At 37.8% G+C, this 24,314-nt stretch overlaps 2 protein-coding genes across 7 annotated transcripts; both read left to right on the top strand.

Annotated features, from left to right (window-relative positions):
- The first annotated feature begins 8,508 nt into the window (after nt 1-8,508).
- On the top strand, nt 8,509-12,514 carry Karl (lipocalin/cytosolic fatty acid-binding protein Karl). Its single transcript, XM_017068401.4, has 4 exons — nt 8,509-8,775; nt 11,431-11,568; nt 11,633-11,756; nt 12,115-12,514. Exons 1-4 carry the CDS (start codon nt 8,614-8,616, stop codon nt 12,429-12,431), a joined length of 741 nt encoding a protein of 246 aa, XP_016923890.2. The 5' UTR covers nt 8,509-8,613; the 3' UTR covers nt 12,432-12,514.
- A 751-nt stretch (nt 12,515-13,265) lies between these two features.
- CkIIbeta (casein kinase II subunit beta) lies at nt 13,266-23,585 on the top strand. 6 transcript variants are annotated; one of them, XM_017068506.4, is made up of 7 exons: nt 13,266-13,418; nt 14,172-14,247; nt 14,530-14,632; nt 14,712-14,903; nt 17,329-17,518; nt 17,633-17,714; nt 22,576-23,585. In XM_017068506.4, exons 2-7 carry the CDS (start codon nt 14,176-14,178, stop codon nt 22,642-22,644), a joined length of 708 nt encoding a protein of 235 aa, XP_016923995.1. In that variant the 5' UTR covers nt 13,266-13,418; nt 14,172-14,175; the 3' UTR covers nt 22,645-23,585. The 6 variants fall into 6 exon arrangements, with proteins under 6 accessions (XP_016923995.1, XP_016923996.1, XP_016923991.1 ...); XM_017068507.4 differs by lacking the exon at nt 13,266-13,418 and adding an exon at nt 13,727-13,995; XM_017068502.4 differs by lacking the exons at nt 13,266-13,418; nt 22,576-23,585 and adding an exon at nt 20,672-21,311.
- Nucleotides 23,586-24,314: the final 729 nt, after the last annotated feature.

Genomic DNA, 24,314 nt, shown 5'->3' with positions numbered 1-24,314 from the left:
CTCACAATTTATTGGTTTAGTTTTCATTGCATTGACACTTCATCATCGCCGGCAAAACTGCCAGCATTTGTCATCTGTCGCGCTTGTTTTTCTGCTGCTGCTGTTGCTGTTGTTTCGGGTGTTGCTGGTGTACAGCAGCAGCATGTTGCTGCTGTTGGTATAACCTTTCGGCTGTTTGGCCAGCGCCCAGAGGGGTTACAAGGTGGCAATGGCAGATCTCGACCAAAGTGAAAACGCCGCCAACAAAAACAAGTGCCACGGCAGCGGCAACAACTGCTGCAACTGCAACAGCAACAGCAATAGCAATGGCAACAGCAACAACGGCAAACAGTAGCAATAGCTGCCATTAGGCCATGAGAAGACACTTTTTGTCCGCTGTGGGTGTGGAAGTATTAAGCGAAGAAGCCGCCACCCAAGGGAGAAGAATTGGGTTAGAGCTACAGCCGCCTGTGCACTGAGAAAAATTCCCAGCAGAAATACAATGGTTAACTTAAAAAATATTTTTAACTTTATATTTCAACAAAAAATAATATTTTTGACATAATGAAGGTAAATAAAGAGGTAATTTTATTTTTTATACTTTAGATAGTCATTATAAATATATATGTAATCCTTAAGAATATTTATAATAATGGATATGATATATTTTAAAACCTTCATGATATTTTTTTACATAAAAACGATAGATAAAAAGGTCACTTTATTTTTTAGACTTAAGCTAGTCATTGTAAATATATATGTAATTCTTAGGAATATTTATAATAATGGATATGATATATTTTAAAACCTTCATAATATTTTATTTTTTAAACAACCAGGAAAGAAGCGCAATAAAGATATATTATAAATAGGTGGTTTAGGTAAGTTACTAAAAATTAAAAAAAAAGAATGTATCTAGAGAAAGATCTTCAGTTCTTAACTTTCGACTATATATACTATCATATGTTAAAATTAGTCTTATATAGGAACTAATCTAGAAATAAATAATGATAAAATAAAAAACAAGCTTTAAAGGAATTATGCGAGCTGTAAGCCTCTATAAGCCTTTATATTAAGTTCAAAATAGTGATTAACTTCGATATATTTTCTAGCAGTGCAGCCTCTATAAGCCTTTACATTAAATTGAAATTGGTAATTAATTACGGTATATTTTCTCCCAGTGCACGGCTAGTTGCAACTCATGCTGTCGGGTACTTAGAAAGCGCCTCCTTAGAATCCCATTCGGATGGGGCCCCTTACCCCGCCATCCCCTTCGCCCGACAGACAGCTCGGAGTCGCTGGGAGAGCCACTTGTCTGCCTATCAATTTCACTTTCTCGGCTCGACAACGCTCAAATAAAATTAAACGAAACGAAAGAAAATAAAACAACATTGAAAGTCAATTAGCCGCTGTCGAAAAAGATTCTTCGGTCGAACCAGTCCAGTACCAAAGCCACTGCCCCCTTGCCAGTTCCACCGATCCCATACGATACGATACGATGCCAATACGATTCGATTCGATTCGATCCGCCTTGCAATTCGGCAATCTAAGCCAGCACACGCATGTATCTTAAGTATCTCAGTATCCGAGAGTATCCGAAAGTATCTGAGAGTATATCGCAGCATCCCAAGTATCCGAGTATCTTGGCCTGGGGCCATATCTTCAGCCTGGAAACCGAATGGAATTTCAGGTGCGGACCCCATTTGGATGGACGGATGGATGACTGGGATCGAACGATCGATGCGAGTTGGTTATGAAAGTTCCGCAAAAAAAAACAAAAGCTTTTTGGATACTTTTGAACTACATTCTCGCCAAGAAAGTTTTGGGTTTGGTTAAGTTTCTGGGAATGGAACCGAAGAACTTTCATATCGATGGGTTTGGTAATATTTCTTAAAGGTATAGTCAAAAAACCTTAGGTAAAATAGCACATCTCTTTTAAATATTTCATAATGAATATAATGATTTCATTAGGCTTATCAGTATCTAAATATTAATTTGTTCCTTACCATTTATACCACAATCAATTACATTTTCCACTATCACTTTAACATGACAATATATCACTTACCAATTATGTGATAGAAACGTGTGGTCATAAATTTAGTTTACGATCGTTAAATTCAAACCAAAACAGTTAAAGATTAAGCAAATAATGTTTTAGATCGTAAAGTTTCAGCGTAAATATTTAAAGATCATCCAAAATGTCAACATAAATTGCGGTGGATCACTTAACCACTTGACTGGGTTGAACTTCCCCCGCAAAAAACCAAAAAACTCATATTAGGAAGATCAGTTTGAAGAGCGTCGTAGATCACTTTCCTCGTTTTTCCTCGACATTCCTCGCATTTCCTTTTCTTCGGGCCCACAGACTTGAGCTTCGGCTGACCCCAGAGTCTGCCAGGGGAGGCATTTTCCCAGACTCACAGACCCCTTTTCTTTCCAGGCCGGCAAGTAGTGACCACAGAGTTGACATTGGAGAAGGGGACACAGTCTGGGGGTTTTTTTTTGTTGGTCAGGGAGCCGGGCTTTTCGGACAGCTAGACAAACACACCCACTTTCCAAATGAAAACAAAGTCGCGGACCACCAAATAGCAGCACGAAGTCAGCTCCATCTCTTCCCCCATTTCCACTTTTTTTCTGTGTGTTTTTTTTCCTTCATTTTTCCACTCCATCGCCATAAAACGCAGACGACGATCGTGAAATATCGATGCTGAATGCGCCGCGCATGCGCAAACAAAACGGAACCCACTTGATGGGTTATGTTAGACGATGTTGGTCGACGGATGATGGATGGTGGCCATGGGAAGGGCACGCACAGACCCCCCCCCCCCCCTGCTGAAAACACCCCCCATTTTCCAGCACTTACTAGTATGTCTCTGCGCCCGTGTCGCTGCATAATTGAGCGGCTAGCGAAACTGGCCATGATCTACGGTGTATCATGTACCACCGAGTGCACTCCAAGCAATCCCACACGCTTTCGGCTCGGAACACGCACTCGAGATCGGGGAGCAGCTGGTGGCAGCCACTCCAGAATCATGCCCCGAGTGTTGCTCGGGTAAAAGTTGATTTACTTGCAAAGGCCAAGATCTTAATGGGCTGGCTTAGTTGCGGGAAATGGGTTCAAATCGTTACTAATTGCGATATTTGCATTACAAGATCATGATAAATAAACTCGGAGAGTATGTATATTTTAATATTTAGTGGATTTATATATATCGTAAATATTATAAAACGTTATTTATAAGGCAATCTATTGAAAAGTCATCATCATCAATGGGTTCAAATCGTTATATTACAAGATCATGATAAATAAAATCGGAAGGTTTTTATATTAAGAGGATTTATAAATATCGTAACTATTATATAAGGATTTTTATAAGGCAATCTATTGAAAAGTCACATGTACGAATTGGGTTAAAATCGTTATATTACAAGATCATGATAAATGAAATCAAAAGGTGTGTATATTTCTATATTTATTGGATATTTTTAAAAATTTAACTTTATTTATAAGTCATTTTTTTGAAAAGTCATATGATGTCATTGTGTTTTCTGATGGGACTAAGAAAATTGATCAGCAATCAAACTTCTAAAACTAAGTATATTCCATTTTGATGTTATCTCATTGCTTAATTAAATAACTTTAGTAATGTGATACTTCTGTGCAAATGGGTTTGTGATATAATGCTAGTATGATATGATATAATGGTATAACTTTCTGATTTCTTTTGGCTCGCTTGGTTCTCAAGATGTTAGAGATCCTAAAAATCATAATTTTGAATTTTTTTTGGAGAGAGGTCGTCATAAACTAGCACCACATCCTAACCAGCTTACCAATTTTCGTTTTCAGTATCTTATTTAACAAGGGTAAAACAATGGTAGGATTTTATAGAACAGTGCTAAATAAGGTAAATAATGCCATGATCCGACAATACATAAGACATCTAGAGTGGTTTTCAGGGTGACACAAATATTAGAGTCAAAAATATTTTAATAAAATAATATTTCCATTTGATTAAGCGCTGTTCAAGAAGGTCTTGAGCTGAAAGTTGGCTCGGTCAGGCGGTACCATAATGCATCGGCCTGATCCCAAGTTCGGTATGCCATTAACGAACCCACCGGACGTGGACACCATCCAACAACGTCCAGCTCAATTTTTGCGTTAACTTTTTTTCCAACATTTTCTTCTTTTTTTTTGTAATTTTTTGTGGCTGTTGTTGCCGCTTGGCAGGCGAGCATCGATCAATTGCAAATAGAAAACAAATCTCCAATCAGCCGGATTGCTCCCATGGATTGCCCATGGGCGGCGCACCGAAGGGGGCAAAGGCGGCGGGGAGGGGGCTTTCTTAGGTGGGTCATCGAGTCGGACGCAGCTTGCGGGTGGGCCGTTGGCCAAACAGAGACAGATGCTGCCGTTGATGCTGATGCTGCGAAAGAAAGTGTTAAGACCAATTTGAAATATTCGCTGGTGAAATTTAAATCATTTTCAAATTTAATTACCGGCAAATAAACGTTTGACATTCCACTCCATGCCGCGCCAGACATTCCGTCTGCCTGACTGTCGACTGTCACCTGTAGCTCACCTGTGGCTCACCGGCTCCACCTGCCCACCTGCCCACCAGCCCCACCTGTTGCCAGTCGGATTCGGATTCCGATTCGGATTCGCACTTGAATTCGGGCGTGGCAGTCGCATTTGAGGCATTCCGATTCCGGTGGGGTCTACGCCAGTCCCCAGCTAAATGGTCATTTCGGTTGGATGATCGGATGCGTGTCCAAAAGCTCAGAGCCGTTCATTGAGAAACCTCAATTTAATAAGCACACTGATAACCAATATTGGTATTTATAAAATTTGTTGTACATTTGTCACTACATTTTTTCAACATTCACTCTCTAAGAAACGGATTAGGCTTAAAATACATTATAATTGCTAGCAAAGAATACTGTTCCGGGTTCTAAATCCATCTTTGTTAGAGTTCTATAATAAACGAGTTTTTTAGGCGTTCTTAATTCCATATTGTTTTTACTATCAACGGCAAACGAATATATTATTCACATTTCACATTTGGACAGGGAGTCATGGTATTCAATCTTGTATTTGAATAATGTTTTATGAGGGATATTGATATTGCTATTGATATTGATATTGTGTTGAAATAGTGGCATTGCCAGGATGTGGCTACCTTTTGCTTCAGAGTCTTGGGATGGCAACCTTATGTGTGATTAGCGTTGCCACATCCTCCGAATCCTTGCATAATTAATAATGTGCTATACTGGACTGTGAAGAACCTTAATATTGATATGGTGTTGTCGCAGTGCCACTCCCAGGATTAAGCTTCCTTTTGTTTTAGAAAGTGTACCTCTTGCCTTCTTGGGATGTTAGCCTAATGATGGTTTGCGAAGATGGTTAAAAAAAGATTGAAATTTATGTGATTAGCGTTACCACATTCTCCTGGAAGTAACAACGCATTACACTGAACTATGAAGGATCTTGGTATTGTGTTGACATAGTGGCATTTCCAGATGAGTCTTCCTTTTGCTTCAGAGTTTTGGGATGGCAACCTTATGTGTGATTAGCGTTGCCAAATCCTCCGCATTCTTGCATAGTTAATAATGTATTTAACTGGGCTATGAACGATTTTGACATTGATATTGTGTTGACTTTTGTTTCTGAAACGCTTCCTGCTATAAGTTACATACTTTTCCCCAAATGCATAATGCCTTTTTACTCAAAGAGTCACTGGTATAAAAAGTCATCTAGTTAGGACTACCTAAGGGTTAAGTGGTCCTTACAGTGGTGTCCTACTTTAAACTTCTACTCCCACTTTCTGTCTGTCACTCTCTCTCTCTCTCTCTTTTCCTTACCCCCACTGATCCTTCCATTTTTGCCGCCCTTCATCTTAGATTCCATTCATCCGCACTCACACACACACACAAATTCCAAGAAGAGATCAGGAACTTAACGCGGCCAATAAAAATCGGGAGAGCGAAGGAGCAGGCGACATTTCTCCGATTGCGCACTTGTTGCCTTATTTCGCTTCGTTTCGTTTCGCTGGCGCATTAAAAGCCGCTTTTTGCAGCGGTGCGTCTGCGATGGTTAAGAGAAAAGGGGGAGAAAGGCGGGAGAAAGGCGAAGAGAGTTCGGGGCAAGAGAAGAGTGAAGAAGGAGCTGCCGTAGAAGCCGGAACTGGCCGCTAACGCATCGCAACGCAATGCGGCGACGAAAGTTGCGCCGCTTTTTTGGGCTGGCCAACAAAAAACCAGACAACTCCAAAAAAAAATATAAAAATAAAAAATGAAGTAAAAAAAAATATAAGAAAAAAATCTTAAAAAGCAGACGCAGGCGGAAGAAGAAGCGGCAAAAGCAGCCACCTCTCTGAGGATGTCCAGTTTCATTCCAGTCCGGTCGTGAAAATGCCGCGCAACTCGTTTCGCAATAAAGAGAAAGTGTCCAGCGGAGCGCTCAGTTCGTTCTGGCGATTGTAAAGAATAAATTTGCAGACTATTAAAATGTTTCCTGTTTCCACTCCCCATTCCCCATCCCCCCACCACCACCCTTCCCCTCTCGCTACCCCAATACACCTCCACCACACGGCCAATACACCACCCCGAAAATTTCGCTCTCCGCGGCGAGAAAGTTGCCTGGAAATCAGGAAATCTGGAAATCTGCATCCACGCGACAAGTGAAAACAAGATGCAGTGCAGCCAAAAATACTTAGTTCCCGTTCCCCAGACTCAATAATTTCACACAGTACGTATGCATTTACATATGTATTTGTGCAATGTAAGGCATTGACTGGCAAACGGACGTTGTAATTGATAAGAGCGGCTTACTCACCCGCACTCTTGGAAAGAGAGCAAGTGTTAGGGAGAGGTGGGGGAAGGGGAAGGGGGAGGGGGAAGGCGGCTGATTAAATTCCAATATTTAAATGAGCGAGGGAATTCACCACGCTGGAAGAGATGCGATCGCCTAGGAAAGCCGCTATGTTTTGGAGACTAACCATTCCAGAAAGGAATTAAAAAGTCGGGAAACCATCTCCTGGAATCTTAGGTTTTGTTACAAATTTGATAATATTAAAATAATAAAACATTAAAAACACATTTAAAATGCAGTAGAAAAAAAAACAGATGTACCCCCTCCAAAAAATACGAAAATTGATCGAAAAGATACATAATAATCGGAATCCCATTTTTTGTCCTAAAAATCAGTATTTTTGTTGCCATAATGCAAATAAAGCTCAGAATGTGGAATGTCATACCTTGTTGAGCTCGAAATTTAATTTACAATCCATTACCGTTCAATCCAAGAAATTTTTAATTTTTGCCATTTTTCGCAAAAAATCATGATGAAAAAAAATGCGAAAATGGGTCAAAAAATAAATGTTCCTTAAAGTGACGCGGATCGATAGCATTTGTAGCAAGCTGCTCAAAACAGTCGGTCTTTTAGTTGTACCCCTTGATTTGGCTGAACTACGACTGAAAAACCTCCATAAAATGAGTATTTTTGACCAAACTCTGAATCCCAAAAAATACTGATGTACCCCCTCATAAAAAATGAGAAAATGGGTCAAAAAATAAATGTTCCTTAAAATGATGGGGATTGAAAGCATTTGTAGCAAGCTGTTCAAGACAATCGGTCTTTTAGATGTGCGCCTTGATTTGGCTTAACTACGACTAAAAAACCACTAAAAAAGGAGTATTTTTGACCAAAATCTGAATCCCAAAAAATACAAAAAATGCGAAAATGGGTCAAAAAATAAATGTTCCTTAAAGTGATGCGGATCGATAGCATTTGTAGCAAGCTGCTCAAAACAGTCGGTCTTTTAGCTGTACGCCTTGATTTGGCTGAACTACGGCTGAAAAACCACTAAAAAAGAGTATTTTTGACCAAAATCTGAATCCCAAAAAATTCTGATGTACCCCCTTATAAAAAATGCAAAAATGGGTCAAAAAATAAATGTTCCTTAAAGTGATGGGGATTGATAGCATCGGTTGCAAGCTTCTCAAAACAGTCAGTCTTTTATATGTAGGCCTTGATTTGGCAAAACTACGATTGACGACGAGTATTACTCGTTCATAGCTAAAAAACAACCAAGTGCTCATTTGTGTCGCATTTATTTCCAGCCGATAATGACCCAGCCACAGCTATTCCCATAGAATTCTGTGGCAATAAGAAGGCGCCTTATCCGCAAAAACATCCGAATCCGTTGCGTTCCGATTCGCTGTGGAACACTTGAAACAACATTTTTCATGTTACAAAAATTGTGTTTAAAAATTGCGTGTTCTTTATAAAAAATTGTATGAAAATTATGTATGTTACATTTTTTTCTGATTGAGTAAGGGATGATATTTTAAGATCCGGTTAGAGGTACTATTTCTTAGAAAAGAGAAAATCTAAGCTCGTTATTATTTATTAATTTCTTTGTGTTTTTCACGATAATGTTTATTAGTTAGTTTTGATTTGATATATTTGTTCAAAGTGTAGTTGCTGCTGGATGCTAATGTCGCATGTTGCTCGCGGAGATGGCGCAGTGCCATCGAAATCAGTGCCCGCGACAACGCAACGGAGATCGCGCGTCTGAGCCCGCCGGAAGATCAACGACAATAAGCAATTGAAGCCCCACGAAATCCGGAAAAATGCCCCCGATCATGGGCAGAAATGGATCGCTCCTGGTTTTCGGCGTATTTGTGACTATCCTGGAACTCTTCACCTCAGTGGATGGCAATATGTGGACAACGTACAATAGCAATGCCTACCAGACCAGGAGGCGCTCAGGTCCAAGTAATCAGTGTCCCACGGTAGGTAATCTCCCTACCCACACCTTTTACCAAGGTCAACTAGACCATAACACCAGGAAAAACCATCCCATATGAGTATTATCATATATATATGTAGTGTAATTTGTATTACGATCAGGCTTTGCGATAGAAATACAAATATTAAGTAGCTTTCGTTGGGTTCTGACTAAGCAAGAATAAAAGCCCCGTATAAAGATAGAGTTCTGACTAAACATGGTTTCATATATTATATCATATATCATATATGTATGTGTCCTTAATGACTACCATGTTTTTCAGAAAAAAAGGGAACAGATCAAACGATTCGACCTCCCTATATGCATACTATACTATATTTGCTAATCTATCTATTAATCTTTCCACAAGAACAAGATGGCATTTGTTCCGAAAATATATGATATTGAGGTCACCTTTAGGCAATGGAAATAACTTAGGTAAAGAACAAAACAACTACAATAGAACGGCATACAGTTGAGACTTCATCAGATATTTGGAAGCAGGTGCAGTTTTGGATGTACAGGTTCCCGTCCCTGGTCACGTCCCTGGCCTCTCCTAACTGGATCACTTTCTTTGGCAACGCTTCACTTCGCTTAGCTTCGATTCGATTTCATTCTGAGCACAGCCGCCGGAGGAGGAAAGCATCTCAAAACCAAACTCAAGCTCAAAGGCTCATCAATATGCCGGGCACACTGTGACATATTTCAATCCACTAGTGATGGCACCATCTAGTTACTATGGGAATACACATATCGAGTCTGTTATTCTGTTGCTATTCCAATCAATCGTGTGCCATGACAATTATCTCTATTTTGACTTTGTCACCCACTTGTTATTTCCTTGATCAATGTTCTAAAAAAACCCTAAAGTTGTTCTAATCTTCATCACCTTTCTGCTCTATAATTCCCAACAGGTTTAGGATTAGAAAACGGCTAATCTAAGGATTTTGAATTTTTAAGTAATTGTCTTTCAGTCAATCGTGTCTCATGACAATTATCACTTTGTCTTTGACTTTGTCATATGTTATTGCCTTGATCAAATCTCTAAAAAAAATCCTATAGTTCATTAAATCTTCATAACTTCAAGCTTTGCTCTATAATTCCCAACCGGTTCAAGAAAACTGTTTATCTTTCACAAGACTATTTTTATCAGGAAATGTAAGCCCCTTAAAAAACTTTGATCACATCGAATGGTAACTGAAAATAGGTGAGTGGTTTAGTCTTAACCTTCTATCGCTTGGCGGGCACGTTCCATCTCTAGCGAAAAGAATGAATGGGACGTAAAAGCCAGGCGCAGAAAGAGCCAGGCAGAAGAAATGGGCTCACACCGATGCCAAAATCAATCACACTTTCTAAGTGGCTCAGACGTCGTCTGCGTCTCGCTGTCTTCAGCACCCTCCCTTTCTCCAGCCCCCCTCTACGCCACTGTCTGCATCTCCGTTGGCGGCGACAATTGCACTTTGATGCAGGTGCAGTCACACAAATACAAATGCAAGTGCAAACACCGAAAAGCGAGCCAAAAGCCAGAAAACAATCAACAAGAATAGACAAAAGACACGCACGTAGTAGAGACTTGAAGAAAGAGGCGGCGGGAAGAAAGAGGCGGCGGGAAGAAAGAGTCAGCGGGAAGACAGCGGAGTGAAAGGGGAGTGAAAAGGGGGCGGCACATGCGGGGCAATGCGCTTTTGAGGCGCATCAATCAGAGGCTGACTTGCGTCTGCATTTCGCGTCTGCAAGTCGCGTCTTGCAAGACAGCGAGAGAGACGGCAACAGCGACGCAGAAAGAGACGGCAACAATGACTCCGACTCCTCAATGAACTGTCAGTAGTCAATCACGGTGACAGCGCTAACGGCTTTCGTCGTCTGTCGCTTCTCTAACTCTTTCACCTACCGAAGTCTGTTTGGTCTTGTGGTCGCCAGGGCAAACAATGTAAATAAATGCAGCCAGCCAAGTTAAAGAGGGAAAATAGCCAAGGCAAGGCATTTGTGGCCTAAATGTTTATTTGCTTTATTTATTTGCATGCTTGCAGCCTTGACCTTTCGAATATCGCACTTAGTTTCTTACTATTGGTTGTACATTAGGATGTTAGCTCCTCTTTAATACGGTGTAATGGGGCTACACATGTTTCTTATCTTATAAAAGGAAGTTAAAATAGAAATCTTAATTAAAACCAACAATTCCAAAACATTTACAGACGCAAGCATATCTAAAAATCCCCAAAAAAAAATCGCTTTTTAGGCGAATTCAATTATTCTTTTTAAAATAAGCAAATCTTAGGCTTTTGCAAGGCTTAAAATATATATCATAAAATATGAAGTAATATATTTTTAAAGATTTTTGATATTTTCTAATAGTATTTCTCGACCTCTTATTAGGTCTCTTTTAATGTTTTGAAATCTAGGAAAACTTTATTTATAGTAATAAAGTTTATCATTATAACGACAAAAACAGACCTGTATATATTACATTTGATAACAAATATGCATGGTACACATATATTCTAAGTCTTGTATGAATCTTAAAGTGTTGGTAATTATAATATTTAATATGATCACATTTTGTTTTCAAACCTTCACTTGAACAAATTGACAAATTTATTTTTACATAGTATTTCCATTTTCTGTTTTTAAAGTGTCACAATATATCTGTTTCTTACAGGTGGGTGCCATAAAGAACTTCGATTTGGAGCGAATGATGGGCTGCTGGTACGTGGTGCAGTATTATGCCTCCACAGAGGAGCTGCCGGAATACGCTTGCATGCGCAGTCACTTTTCCTTCTCAAAGGAAGATCAACATGTGGGTGTGACTTAAGTATATTTATATAATCACCTCTATAATGTTTTTATATTATTCCAAATAGATAACGATGAATTTTAGCTATATATTCGCGGAGGATCCGCTGCGTGAAAAGCTTGTTGGCAACATCACCTGGATGATACCCAGATTCGAAGAACCAGGACATTGGCAGCACACGGAGGATATATGTGAGTGGTAAACCTGATCTGGGGTCGGGGTCCCATCCAATTTAAAAAACTGTTGCAATTTTGTTGAAAGAAGTTTGAAGAACGCCAGATTCCAGTTTAGCAAGTGCCCAAAAGTATGCAGCGAAAATAAGCGCCTACAAGTATGCAAGAAAATAAAGTGCCTGGAAGTATGCCTTGATTTCTATGTGCTGGCTGATTCAGCTTAATCGAATACACTGCATACTTTGCAGCCAATTTCGTAAGGATATCCTTAGAACAAATCTATGGAACTAAAATAATATTTATATTAATAATAAGATACTACCACTTAAGTTGGCAATGTTATTATAAACCATAACCAAAGGATGTCCCATTCCAGATGAGGGTATTTACAACACATACGTCCTGGACACGGATTACGACACCTGGGGCCTGGTGATGCACTGTGCCGAGAAGAAGAAGCAGCCGCGCTACCTGTCCGCCCTGCTTTTGGCCCGGAAACCGGCACTGGCCGACAACGAGATTAGCTTCCTGCGCGGCAAGTTGCCGCAGGATATCGACGCATCCTTCATGTTCGACATCGGGCAGGAATCCTGCGACCACCTGATGGAATCCAGTCAGGACGATCCGCTGGCCTACGTGATAAATGGTCGCCAGAAGGCCAAGGAAATATTCAAAATTGTCAATAAACTGTGACAGTAAACTAATCGCACAACTAAAGACGTATTAAAATGTATACTTATCTAAACTTTTAAATAAATAATTTTTTTTGCTTAAAATATTATTTTGAAAAAATGTTTAATCTAATTAGACAAAATAATTAAAGAATATAAAATAAAACAAAACAAATATTAATTAATTTCGGTATTATAGTCTGTTCAGACAGAGGGGTTTTCACATCAGCGATCAAATATCGCTACAGCGACTTTTTTTCCCATAAGGAGTACATGAGCTAGAAAAAGACGGGTAACTCTGCTAAAAAAGTCCACTTGCTATTATAAGAGTTTTTATTTTTTTATTTTTACGTTTATTTAGGCCGATCAGCTGTTTCTGCAACAGCGGTTCTCTATGTGAACAGCGATTTTAAGCGGTTGTTTGTATTACCCGCCATTTAAATTTATCCTTTTAATGTATGCATCGATACACGGAATAATACATATCGATATTTGATATGAAACACAACACTCAACGGAATTAAAAATCTATTTTGATTTAGTTTGGACCGGATTGAAATATTCGAATTATTTAAATAAAAAATTAATACATTTTTCAAGCCATCAAAGAAGTGTGCCCACACCAGTAATGGGTAATAATACCCTAATAGTACCCAAAACTAAGATCACTAGCATAATAAAAGGCATATTTCCGTTTTGAATGTGAATCAAATTTTTATAGTTTTAATTACATGTTATTTTAAAACTACTTTTTTTATATATTTATAAATTATATTTTGTATTTGCTCTCCCAAAGCAGTGTTGCATAGCGCGCAAGCCTGACATGGCGATATATCGCCTAGCGATGGCACTACGCCAGCGATTGACAATCGCCTGCGGACAGCGCAGGCAGCGGTTATCGATAGGCGCGATTGCATACCTGGTACCCCGTCTTCACTACAATATTTGCCTTTACCGGTTCTGCTGCATTGCAAACGTCAATCAATTTGCGTAATTAATAACAATTTAGGTGAGTGCTAGCCACTGGAAGTACGCTGGAAGACGGCCGCAGCGGGAATAATGCAAAGCAGCGGGCCTGTGTGCGTTGCTTGCGCTCCTCAGTGTAAAGGCGTGCGTGTGTGCACGTCGCGTGTGCCTGTGTGTGTTTGTGTGTATGAGTGGCCCCTGTATATGTGTCTCTTTTTTTCTCAATTTCCACCAGAGTGTGCTTCTTCTTACTGCTCGGCACATTTTGTATGAGCGCTTGTCAATTGTCAAAATACGAGTATAAAAATTTCATTTTTCCCCCCACATTCGAACGGTGCGATCGCTCTCGAGCAGCAGTAACTCTGAAAAAAAAAAACATCGGAAACCGAACTAAAAATTAAAAGAAAAACAAAAAGGCAAACGCTAACCAAATCAGCACAAAAAGAAGCGCAAAGAAGAGTGTATGGTGTGTGTGGAAGTGTGTGCGAGCAACAAGAAGCGGAGGCAAAAAGAAGGAAAAGAGAAAAAGTGGAAAAACTTTCGTCAAGTTTGCGTTCCATGGTATTTCAACAATAAATTCCGCACGCCAGGCCCAAATTACGCAAAATAATCCCCCTAATGTATGTAATAGTGCGTGAGCGTTTATATGTTTGCGCTCGTGTGTCCATGTGTGTGTGTGTGTGTGTGCGAATGCGGGTGTACGTGTGTGACATGTGCATGGTGGTGTGCGTGTGCAGGATAATTTGACAGCAAAAATATAAATCATCAATTCCAATTCCCTTCGATTATTTTGCAGCAAAATGAGCAGCTCCGAGGAAGTCTCCTGGGTCACCTGGTTCTGTGGACTTCGTGGCAATGAGTTCTTCTGCGAGGTGAGATATTACCCGCCCAAAACCGATTGCCCCTTTTAATGCCAATATTCGCGTTATCTAAGCGCGCGCTATAAGTGCAACAATTGCAAAGTGCAGCCCTGAGCTCTCCTGTGTGTGTGTGTGTGTCTGTGTGTGCCGCAAGGTGGGGCAATAATGTGTCCAACTGTACACACACACATCAGCAGGAGCTATATACAAAGTACATATATGTATTTACATATATGTGCATATCATATTCCAGGACAGATCTAATTTCCCAAATCTTATATTCCCATATTCCAGGTGGACGAGGACTACATACAGGACAAATTCAATTTAACTGGTTTAAATGAGCAGGTGCCCAACTATCGCCAGGCCTTGGACATGATCTTGGATCTGGAGCCGGGTAAGATTGGGTTCTATTCATCCTTATATCGATATATTTGTAATATCATATCATATTTATAATATCGTACAACCCACAGAGGACGAGCTCGAGGACAATCCCCTGCAGTCCGACATGACCGAGCAGGCCGCCGAGATGCTCTACGGCCTCATACACGCTAGATATATACTAACAAATCGCGGCATCGCTCAAATGATCGAGAAATATCAAACTGGCGATTTCGGACACTGCCCACGTGTCTACTGCGAAAGTCAGCCTATGCTGCCATTGGGTGCGTAAAGAGATCCTTAAGGGATCGGTCTAGCATAAGCTATCCCTAGTGGAACCGATAACCACCATAGTCTGCGATCAATTTCCGAAACTTATACCTTTTAAATTATGAATACTTCCTATACTACAACATCCTTGAATAACCAGTTTAAGTATCCCTAAAAGAATTACATTTCTTGTCATGCCTTTAGTTCGTGAATCTAGGGCTTCTTTAATATCATATAACCCCTACTTAAATTTCCATAAAACCTACTCTTGGCATCTTTAAACGTTTAATATGCGAAATAACTCCTTTACTCCCCTGAATATCAGATATCTGCTAAACCGTAACAAGTTGTACCTTCCTTTATCTTCTAAAACTAACAATCCTCAAGGTAGGATCACTCGCTAATTGTAACTTGTATATTGATTTTGATCTTGAGCTGCAATCAAATAAGTCTACCAGAAGAATATTCCTGCAGAATCATCTATTAATTAATTTTACATAATCGGTTTAAACCCAGATCTGTTTTAAAGATCAAAGATCCATTCAGCATTAACCCAACCCAAGTAGGATATTTCCCAGCGAAAAGATACATACAATTTTCTACAATGGCTAATAGTAAAAAGAAAACCCCAGCTTTTTCTTGTTAAGTTATATATCATTACATTCTGCCCTCATAATAAATATTGTTTTTTATTAGGCTGATGTCAAAATAGACATGTAAGGGTTTTTACAGGTTTCACAGTGACAGCATAGCGAAAAGCTTAGCTCAAAGCAGAATGCATCGCTTCTCGCAACCCCTCTGACATCAGCCCATAACAAAACCATATTTAAATTTCACAACATTGTAAGAGCTATTCTACTGCCAGAGATACATAAATCACTCCAGAAACTTCCCTAGCTCTTACGTTTGTGTACATAATACGAAGTTAATTGTCAATAGGAGGTAGCATATAATAATTGATATATTTCCTTAGATTCAATGAGATAAAAGATCCGACCCATCAGCTTATTGTCAAATCAAATTCGTATACAAATATAAGATTAGATTTCAGTTTGGTGCGCTTTAAGCAAACTACACAATTCCGCAAACTCATGCAAGATCCGTGAAAATAAATACATGGGCTAGACAGGCCTTATAAACAATTCTCTATTACCTAAATATTTATGTAAATAAGAGAGCTGTACGCAAAAACGATGATAACCTGAAATCCCAACCCTGAGAGCTCCTCCTTCTCGCATTTCCGCCAAATTGTAAACAATCAAACAGACCTGAATATGATGAGAGCAATAAACATTTCGCTTGTATTTGACAAAACCAATCAGGGCCAATGAAATTCGACATTCTAAGCACATTAATTATTTAACAGCTTTCGATAATAAAAAAAAAAGTTCAAAACCTATACTATATACCTAACTTGTCCAAAGCCTTTGGATTCCCCTTTAATATCTTTCTTATATTTTTTTCGAGGTTAAGACTTGGTGCTCTTAAAAAAAATACGATTCATAGTGAAATTATAAAAGCACTTCTTAGAACCAAAAAAGTTTTTGACAGGGCGTGACCCATATCGTGTAACTTCCGTAATCTTGCTAGATTCTTTTCAATAGCACTTGCATACGCCCATAGAACTCATATTGATATAAAGGCAAAAAAATTCAGTGATTTGGATATGATTTGCCAATCAACTCTAGAAAAACAAGAAAGGCAGCTAACTTTGGCAAGCCGAAATTGTTATACTCGTAGAAACCGTATATTCGGAAGATTTGCATATAAATATAAGGATAGTTTCTATAACAGCTAGTCGTCCGATTTTCACATACAAAAAATGTATATTCTCAAATCTTAAAAGGATGTTATTCCCCAGAATAGAAGAGAGTACGATCAAAATCAACGGAGCTCTACTTTGTTTCTATTATTTTCTCATTAATTTCCCGATCGTTTTTAAGGAAGCTATGTATATGATATAGTCGGTTGATATAAAATCAATTTAAATCGAAATTCTAAAGTCCTTAAAAAGATGCAAGAAACAACCAAGCTACAATATTGTATACATTTTTTCCGATCACTCATATAGAAACTATAGGATATAGTGGAACGATACGGCTACTTCCGACTTATATACTTCCAGCAATAAATAAGTTTTATCACGGTATCCTTAAAACTCAGAGACTAGCACCGCCAAAGACCAGAAATCGGTTGAGATAAAATAAATTAGGCAAGAAGAAAAAAATTCGTCATTACTTAAATATTTGTAGTGACTCAAGATACTTATCTCAATTTTAAGACTAGTTATCTCTGCATGTGGAGGAACAAAATAGTTTGAGCTGAACAAGATTAACTCCAGTTTAAAAACCACAAACTCCTTATTGTACTTACATATATATATTTCTGACAAATTAACTAAATAAACCTAATTTCATGATTTTTTTCTGCAATCTTCAGGTCTGTCGGACATCCCCGGCGAGGCAATGGTGAAGACCTATTGCCCCAAGTGCATTGACGTGTACACACCAAAATCGTCGCGCCACCACCATACCGATGGCGCCTATTTTGGCACTGGATTTCCACACATGCTCTTCATGGTGCATCCCGAGTATCGTCCCAAGCGTCCTACTAATCAGTTTGTTCCAAGGTGAGATTTGACTGAGATTTGCGTGAAATTACCCTGATTTAATTGTACATCAATTTACATTCTTATTCTATGTTTGCGACAATCCGAAACAACGACAACTTGAACGACGTGCAGGCTGTATGGCTTTAAAATACACAGCTTAGCTTATCAAATTCAGCTGCAGGCAGCAGCCAATTTTAAAATGCCACTACGAGCGGTAAATTTAAAACTCAATAACTAGCTATTATCCTCTTCCCCTATAACCATACTCTCTCATCTTTTTTGTTGTATATTATTTTTCAATCTAAAAATCTATATATTGACTAAAAAAACAAAACGCCACCTAAGAATCATTCAACTAAGCATATATATATATTATATCTTTTTTTATTTGTTTTCTCTCCCCACACATACAAAACCACCAAACCAACCACCACCACAAAAACCAAATCAAATCAAACATCCATAAAATCCGATCGACAACCTGAACCTGAATATGATAATGAATCTGAACGTGTCTCTGCCTGTCTGACATAAAAACAAAAACCTATCGATCTACAATCGATCGTTCCAATCGATCGATTCTTAACATTGGGTGTAGAAAAACTAATTCAATAAAACCACCAACAATAAAAAACAACTACAACAACACAAATACATACGCACGAACACAACAACAAAAACAAAAACAATCCATTCAACTGCATGTAAACCAAACAAAAATCAATAAAAATCGAAATGATAGTTTACAACGGGAAGACCGATAGACAGCAACACACAACAACAACCACAACCACACTGAGAGACAGAGAAGCGAGACGGAGAGAGACAACTGTATTGAGGTTTTTGAGCGCCAGGAGCAAAGAATCATTTATACAAATATATAAACTAAAAAAATACAAAAAAAAAAAACAAATTGCGTTTATATTTAGAAAAAAAAAAGAAATTAAACATTAAACAGAAAAAAATTGTATAAAAAAAGAAATAGATGAAAGGAAATCCCCACACACCACACACCGATTCATTTAGCACACTGAAACATGTTAAAACCTCATGCGATTTTTATTTAAATCACTTCAATTCTTTTAATCTAATCTATATAAAAACATTCGAAAACATGTGTATTATGTTAGATTTTAGTATTACCGAGAGCAGGAAATCCTACGGATTGAAGTTTAAGTTCCAGGACTAAACAAACACACGTACATACAAACACTCACATACACCCACACACACATGCATAATATAATATTTAGTTGCTTTAGTCAATTAACCGATTATTTTGTATTTAATAACTGTTCGTTTCGTCACCTTTGATGTATGTATGTTTTTTGTGTGGCATTTTACAACACTGGCAGTGCAACACTTGACCAAAAAAGAAAACAAACAAACAAAAAAAGAGACTCGAATTAGACAGAGAAGAAATTGTGTGTGAGAGAAAGAGAGATATAGGAAGAGAAGAAAGTAATTTAAAGTAGAGAAAACAACGATATATGCAACGTAGTACTTCCAAATAATAAAGAACTCAAATAACGATCAGCATTTATGTAAACGACAACGCTAATAAAAAAAAACCCCTAACAGTCCCGCAGCGGCCATTAACGCCTACCAAAACTTGAAGTTCCCCAAGATAATGCCGGGCAAGAATATTCTGGATAACGAAAACCCAGCTCCCTCAAAGAAGTAACCGAAAATCAAGAGATACAGCATCCAATACAGTCATCCCCATACACTCACGCACACAAAAACACACCACACACACACTCACACAGAACCCCAATACACCATACACAGCAAGAAAAGAAAAACAGAAGAAAGGCAACCGATTGGAAAATAAGGATGTGGATGAAAAGAGGAAGAGAAATGGCAGCAACACTCAAGCAACATAACGAACGAGCATAGAAGAAGCCCCAAAAAGCACACAGACACACACACACAATCAAACAAACACACACTCAGAGACACCCACACACTCATGAGCATGCACGGACAAGCAGGAAAAAATGGAAAAAGGACCACGAGCTGCATCCTTTTTCCATGGTGTGCACACACTGTAATCCAACCAAAAGTAACGGCAAGTGTTGCCTAATCGTTCGCAGAAGCAATAACAAACTTGTGGCAGTGTTCAACAATCAATCAAAAACGCAAAGAAAACGAATGATGAATAAATCGTAAAGAAAAGCCAGCATTTAAAACTCGTTGCAGATTGTGTGTGTTCAGCATAGTTAAAAAAAAAATACATGCATATATAGCTTTGGCTTTGTTCCAGTTGTAGCGGCATTAATCGGTATAGTTTAGTTTTTTAAGGGTCCAATTCAGAATCGTTTCCATTTTTAGTTCTACTGAATTCTTCCCCCTCCCCCTTGTTGTTTTTTTTTTTAATTCCTTAATTCTAAAAACTTATTTGTATGTAGTTCCAAGAGCATTTCCCCAATTGTAATAATATAGAATTGCATTTCTTCTGCCAAAACGAATTAATTAAATTTGTTTTTTTATGTTGTTAAGATCAATATGAATATTTGCGTAATTAAGAGAACGCAAAACAAAACACACAAACAATAAAACGAGAAGTGAAGAACGTTTTTTAAGAAAATTAGAAATAAAGTATAGATATATATATATGGAAATCTATATAGAGATCGATAGAAAGGCCGAGGACCGTTGATAAGTTAATCTGAGAGTGTGCAGAAAACTGTTTACAATTAATTAATGAGAAAATAAAACGAAACGAGAAATGAAAATAATGGAGAACAAAAGTAATAATAACAATAACTAAAATAAAAACAAAACTGATATTTAATACAAAACGCAGTCTATCATTTCGCCACAACGAATCAGAGTTACCCTCGCATTAAGTGTCCCACGATCCCACTTACAAATGCAGTCAAAATAGAAGCTCGGGGCTTATCAGTCTACTGTAATGTAATTAGCTACAGATTTTAAATTATTCTCATATTTCCGAGCCGGGCCATTATTTTGACCGTAATTGTATTTTATTGTGGGTGGCTTGCGTGTTCAGTCCACAACAAGATCCCCGATTACGCACGAACGAGGAGTAATACTATATGTCACCGCTGTGTTCCATGTTCCATGTGCCCTCGTCCTGGGTATTATCGCCTACCTTTTTTAATTTGATTTAACCCTTCTTTATGCTATGCTTTGCACCTCCTCAAGGACTACATTGCACTGTGTCAGGAGATCCTGAGTCGCCCTGATCCCGAGGCCGAGGCCGAGTGATCGCCGTTGTTTCATTTTCCACAGACGAACTTCTTTAACTCGCACGAAACTGTTACTTATGGAGCCATAAAGTTGCACAAATAATGTTCAAATATTTTGTAGACCATCTTAAAAAAAATGAAAACTACTTTTTCAAAAAGTTTTTAAATTGTCAGAATAGTTTTCAGATGATTTTTAGCATTCAAATCACAGAAAGAGTTCAAATATATTTTATTTTAAGAATTTCAAGAGGTCTGGTAGCTTTATGATGTGGTAAAAGGGAACTCAAATAGAAATTTATGATTGCTAGCAACTATTTAGAGACAGGAATACAAAATTCAGGCTTAGTTCGATTTATGGAGAATTTGACCAAGGAGAATTCGTGTTTTAGATGTTATTCTACAAATCTTTCTCGAGCCATCATTCTTCAACGACAACATTGTAAAAACCGGTGGTGACAAAAGCTGGCAGCTGCAGCATCCGCCTGGCCTAATTTATTTTGTATTCCCCACATATTACCCGCTTAGCGCCCATCCGAATGAGAATGTCAAACGAATACAGAAATAAACAGTCAAAAAATAAATATGCTAAACTTATACATCATTGGTTTAATTTTATTATTAACTTAAATGGGTCTATACATGCACCTCACTCGCCATAAAAACACCTACCCATGTACACTATATTTGGCACTGCTTGCTTCTCCATCTCCTCGAATATCTTATCACTGGCACGACTTACAACCACACTTGGGGGTCTTCGTGAAAACTATAGAGATTTAAAAACAATAATATCAATAATCATGTTCGAAAAATAAGCCGCAGATCGTACAGAAAAATAGTAGAGTTTTTAAAGCATACTTTTTAGAATCTTTTTAAGAAAATGTAATATTTTTCTTTTGAGGACCTGCTTTAAAGATGTGGAAGATAAAGTATTTCAATCAAAAATCCAACGTATTTAACGACAAAGTTTAGCTAACAGCTTATATTAATGGAACAGTGAATACAATTAATTTCTAATATAAAAATTAAAGAACCTTTTAAATTTAAAATCAGTTTTTAGTTCTATTCTGTGGCGTTATGAAATTGTTTTTCTTAAATCTTTAAAACTTCCGTGAGGACCGCAGAAAATGTTAAGTAAATTGGCGAAATAAATGAAGCACAGAGACGCAGAGACACACACATAATAAAGATAACTAAGAACTTGGAGATTTAGAAGGACATTCATATCACCGCCATGTTTCCCCGGATTTTCCATGGGACTTTTCCATTGGCTCGGCCAACTCATTTGGTATAGACATTCACGGTTCAGATCAACACCCTGCAGCCATTCCATACCATTATAATCGTCTAACCGGTTTCCAATTGCGGAATAAATTTGGTTCGGTGATCACTGATCAGCAATTTTACATTTCCATATATTTAAGAAAAAATTCGACAAATTAAATTGCTAAATAAAAGTTACATTTTAATGTTTCATTTTCAATCAGAGTTTGGAATTAAAAATCTTTTCTCACTTCTAACATATGCAAAAGCCCAGAAATATAAAAACAGTGAAGGGCTTTCCAATTTGAACTTGATAATTTATAAATTTATACATTCAACTATATTTTGATCTCCGAAATGTGAAATTTATGAAAATTGATCCTGCCGAATTGGGAACACGGTCGTATTTACACCAATTTACTCCTACAATTGATCGAATTGATATTGATGTGTGTGTTTCTTCTTTCTCTTTCTCTTCCGCTTTCTTTTTCTACTTTCTCCTCTTATTTCCAATTTTTTTCATGTGTGTGTGCTTTTTTTTTGCAATCCGGTGTGATCTGATACGATTCGATAATGGTAATTTGCTGATCCGTGCAGCAACGTGGTCAGCCGCCCAAGGACGAAGAGCCTGAGAATAATGCCGATACGGTCCCCAAGCGCCTCTAAGCGCAAGCAGTGCAGCCAAGCAGTCCAGCAGCCGATACACACCCACACATAGACACTTCAACTCAATCACACACACACACACACACACATACAGGCCGGGCCACACTGAAAACAAACATTTGGAAAAGCGAGCGAGAATATGTTTACGAAAAGAAAACCCCAGATAGACAGGAAGGACCAACATCAAAATCTTCAACGCTGGATCCAAAAGCAGAAAAGCCATTAACACACATACAGAAACGAAACAAACACTGTTCGAAAAAAGAAGGAAAATAGGATCAGGTGCAGTGTGGCCAGAGCTTTGGACGAAAGGGTAAAAAATAATCTAATAGCAAAACAAAATTATGAAATGTATCGCTATACCTTTAAATTGCAGACCTTTTTGCCCGTAAATATTTGTACTTATAAATTTGTTCTGTTTATTTCAAAAACGCTGCCTTATTGAAATTACTTCTTTTCTTATTTTAAAGCTAAAATATTTTCAATCCAAATTGTTTAGGAAATTTTATATGGAAATATACATATATTTTAAATACATTTATTTTACTGAAAAGTTTTCTTAAATTAACTGTTATTAGATTACTTTTCACTCTGCGAATTGCACTAAAACTCAGGACACACTGAACAAGTTTATTCAACTATATATTCTTTGCATTTTATTTATTAAGTGAAATGAAAGGGGCTAAACCGATTTATAAATAGTCTTTAAAATATTAAGTCAAGTGGCCGGATACCCACCTCTGTTCCCTCATTTCTATTTCCCTTCCCCACCCCCAAAAAACCCATAAAACCCGATCCCCAGCCTATTTGCTTCTTCTTCAAAGCGTACTACTTCAAGAACTTGGAAAAATCGAAAGCAGAAAACCCAAAACCAGCAATAACAACAACAACAACAACAGTAAAAAAACCAAAACTGAACGTGAGCCGAATTCGAAACATTTCGGTGTTCCCTTTTTCGAAATCTGAGAGTGCATATAATTATATAGAAATACATATACATATAACATATAAACAATATACCGTTAGCTTATTTATATATGTACACACACATACACATCCAGACCTGTTCCCAAATTTCAAACTGGGTTTTAAAATTAAACGAAACCGGAATTTTAGTTATTTTCATACCCAAAAGAGCCAAGAAATTTAAAAGTTCGAAGGTGGTGTGAAATTTCTGCTATTCCGTGTTCGTTAAATTCAAAATCGAATGCGAAAACGAGAACAGAACTGATATTTAAAACAAAAAAAAAACAGAAACCAACAAAATATTTTATGTATTTTTTTAATGTATTTAAGAATAATTAAGACTAAAAAAATGATAAAGCCGTCGGCGTGTGAAGATAATACCGTTATCACAGGAATTATATAGCAAAACAGAGATAAGGTTGATTTGATGCGCAAGGAAATGATGATGAATTTCAATGCCAGCGAATGAAGAAAAAACAATAAAGATGAAGAAAACCGAAAAAGAATTGTATTTTTATTGGGGTTACGTATATACCCTATAGCCAAATTCAAGAATTGAAGAGGTATTCAAATTTAAGCTTTTGTTCTTTGGGGAATTTAAAAATTTTTGATTATGAATTTAAAATGAATTTAGATTTTATGGGACTGATATTTATTTCGAAAACCAAACTCAATTCCCATTTTCCCCCATTATAATAATACCA

Source organism: Drosophila suzukii, chromosome X (assembly GCF_043229965.1).
Source record: "Drosophila suzukii chromosome X, CBGP_Dsuzu_IsoJpt1.0, whole genome shotgun sequence".
NCBI lineage: Eukaryota > Metazoa > Arthropoda > Insecta > Diptera > Drosophilidae > Drosophila > Drosophila suzukii.
Note: the sequence above shows the minus strand (reverse complement) of the source record. Positions and strands in the feature narration are given on the sequence as shown.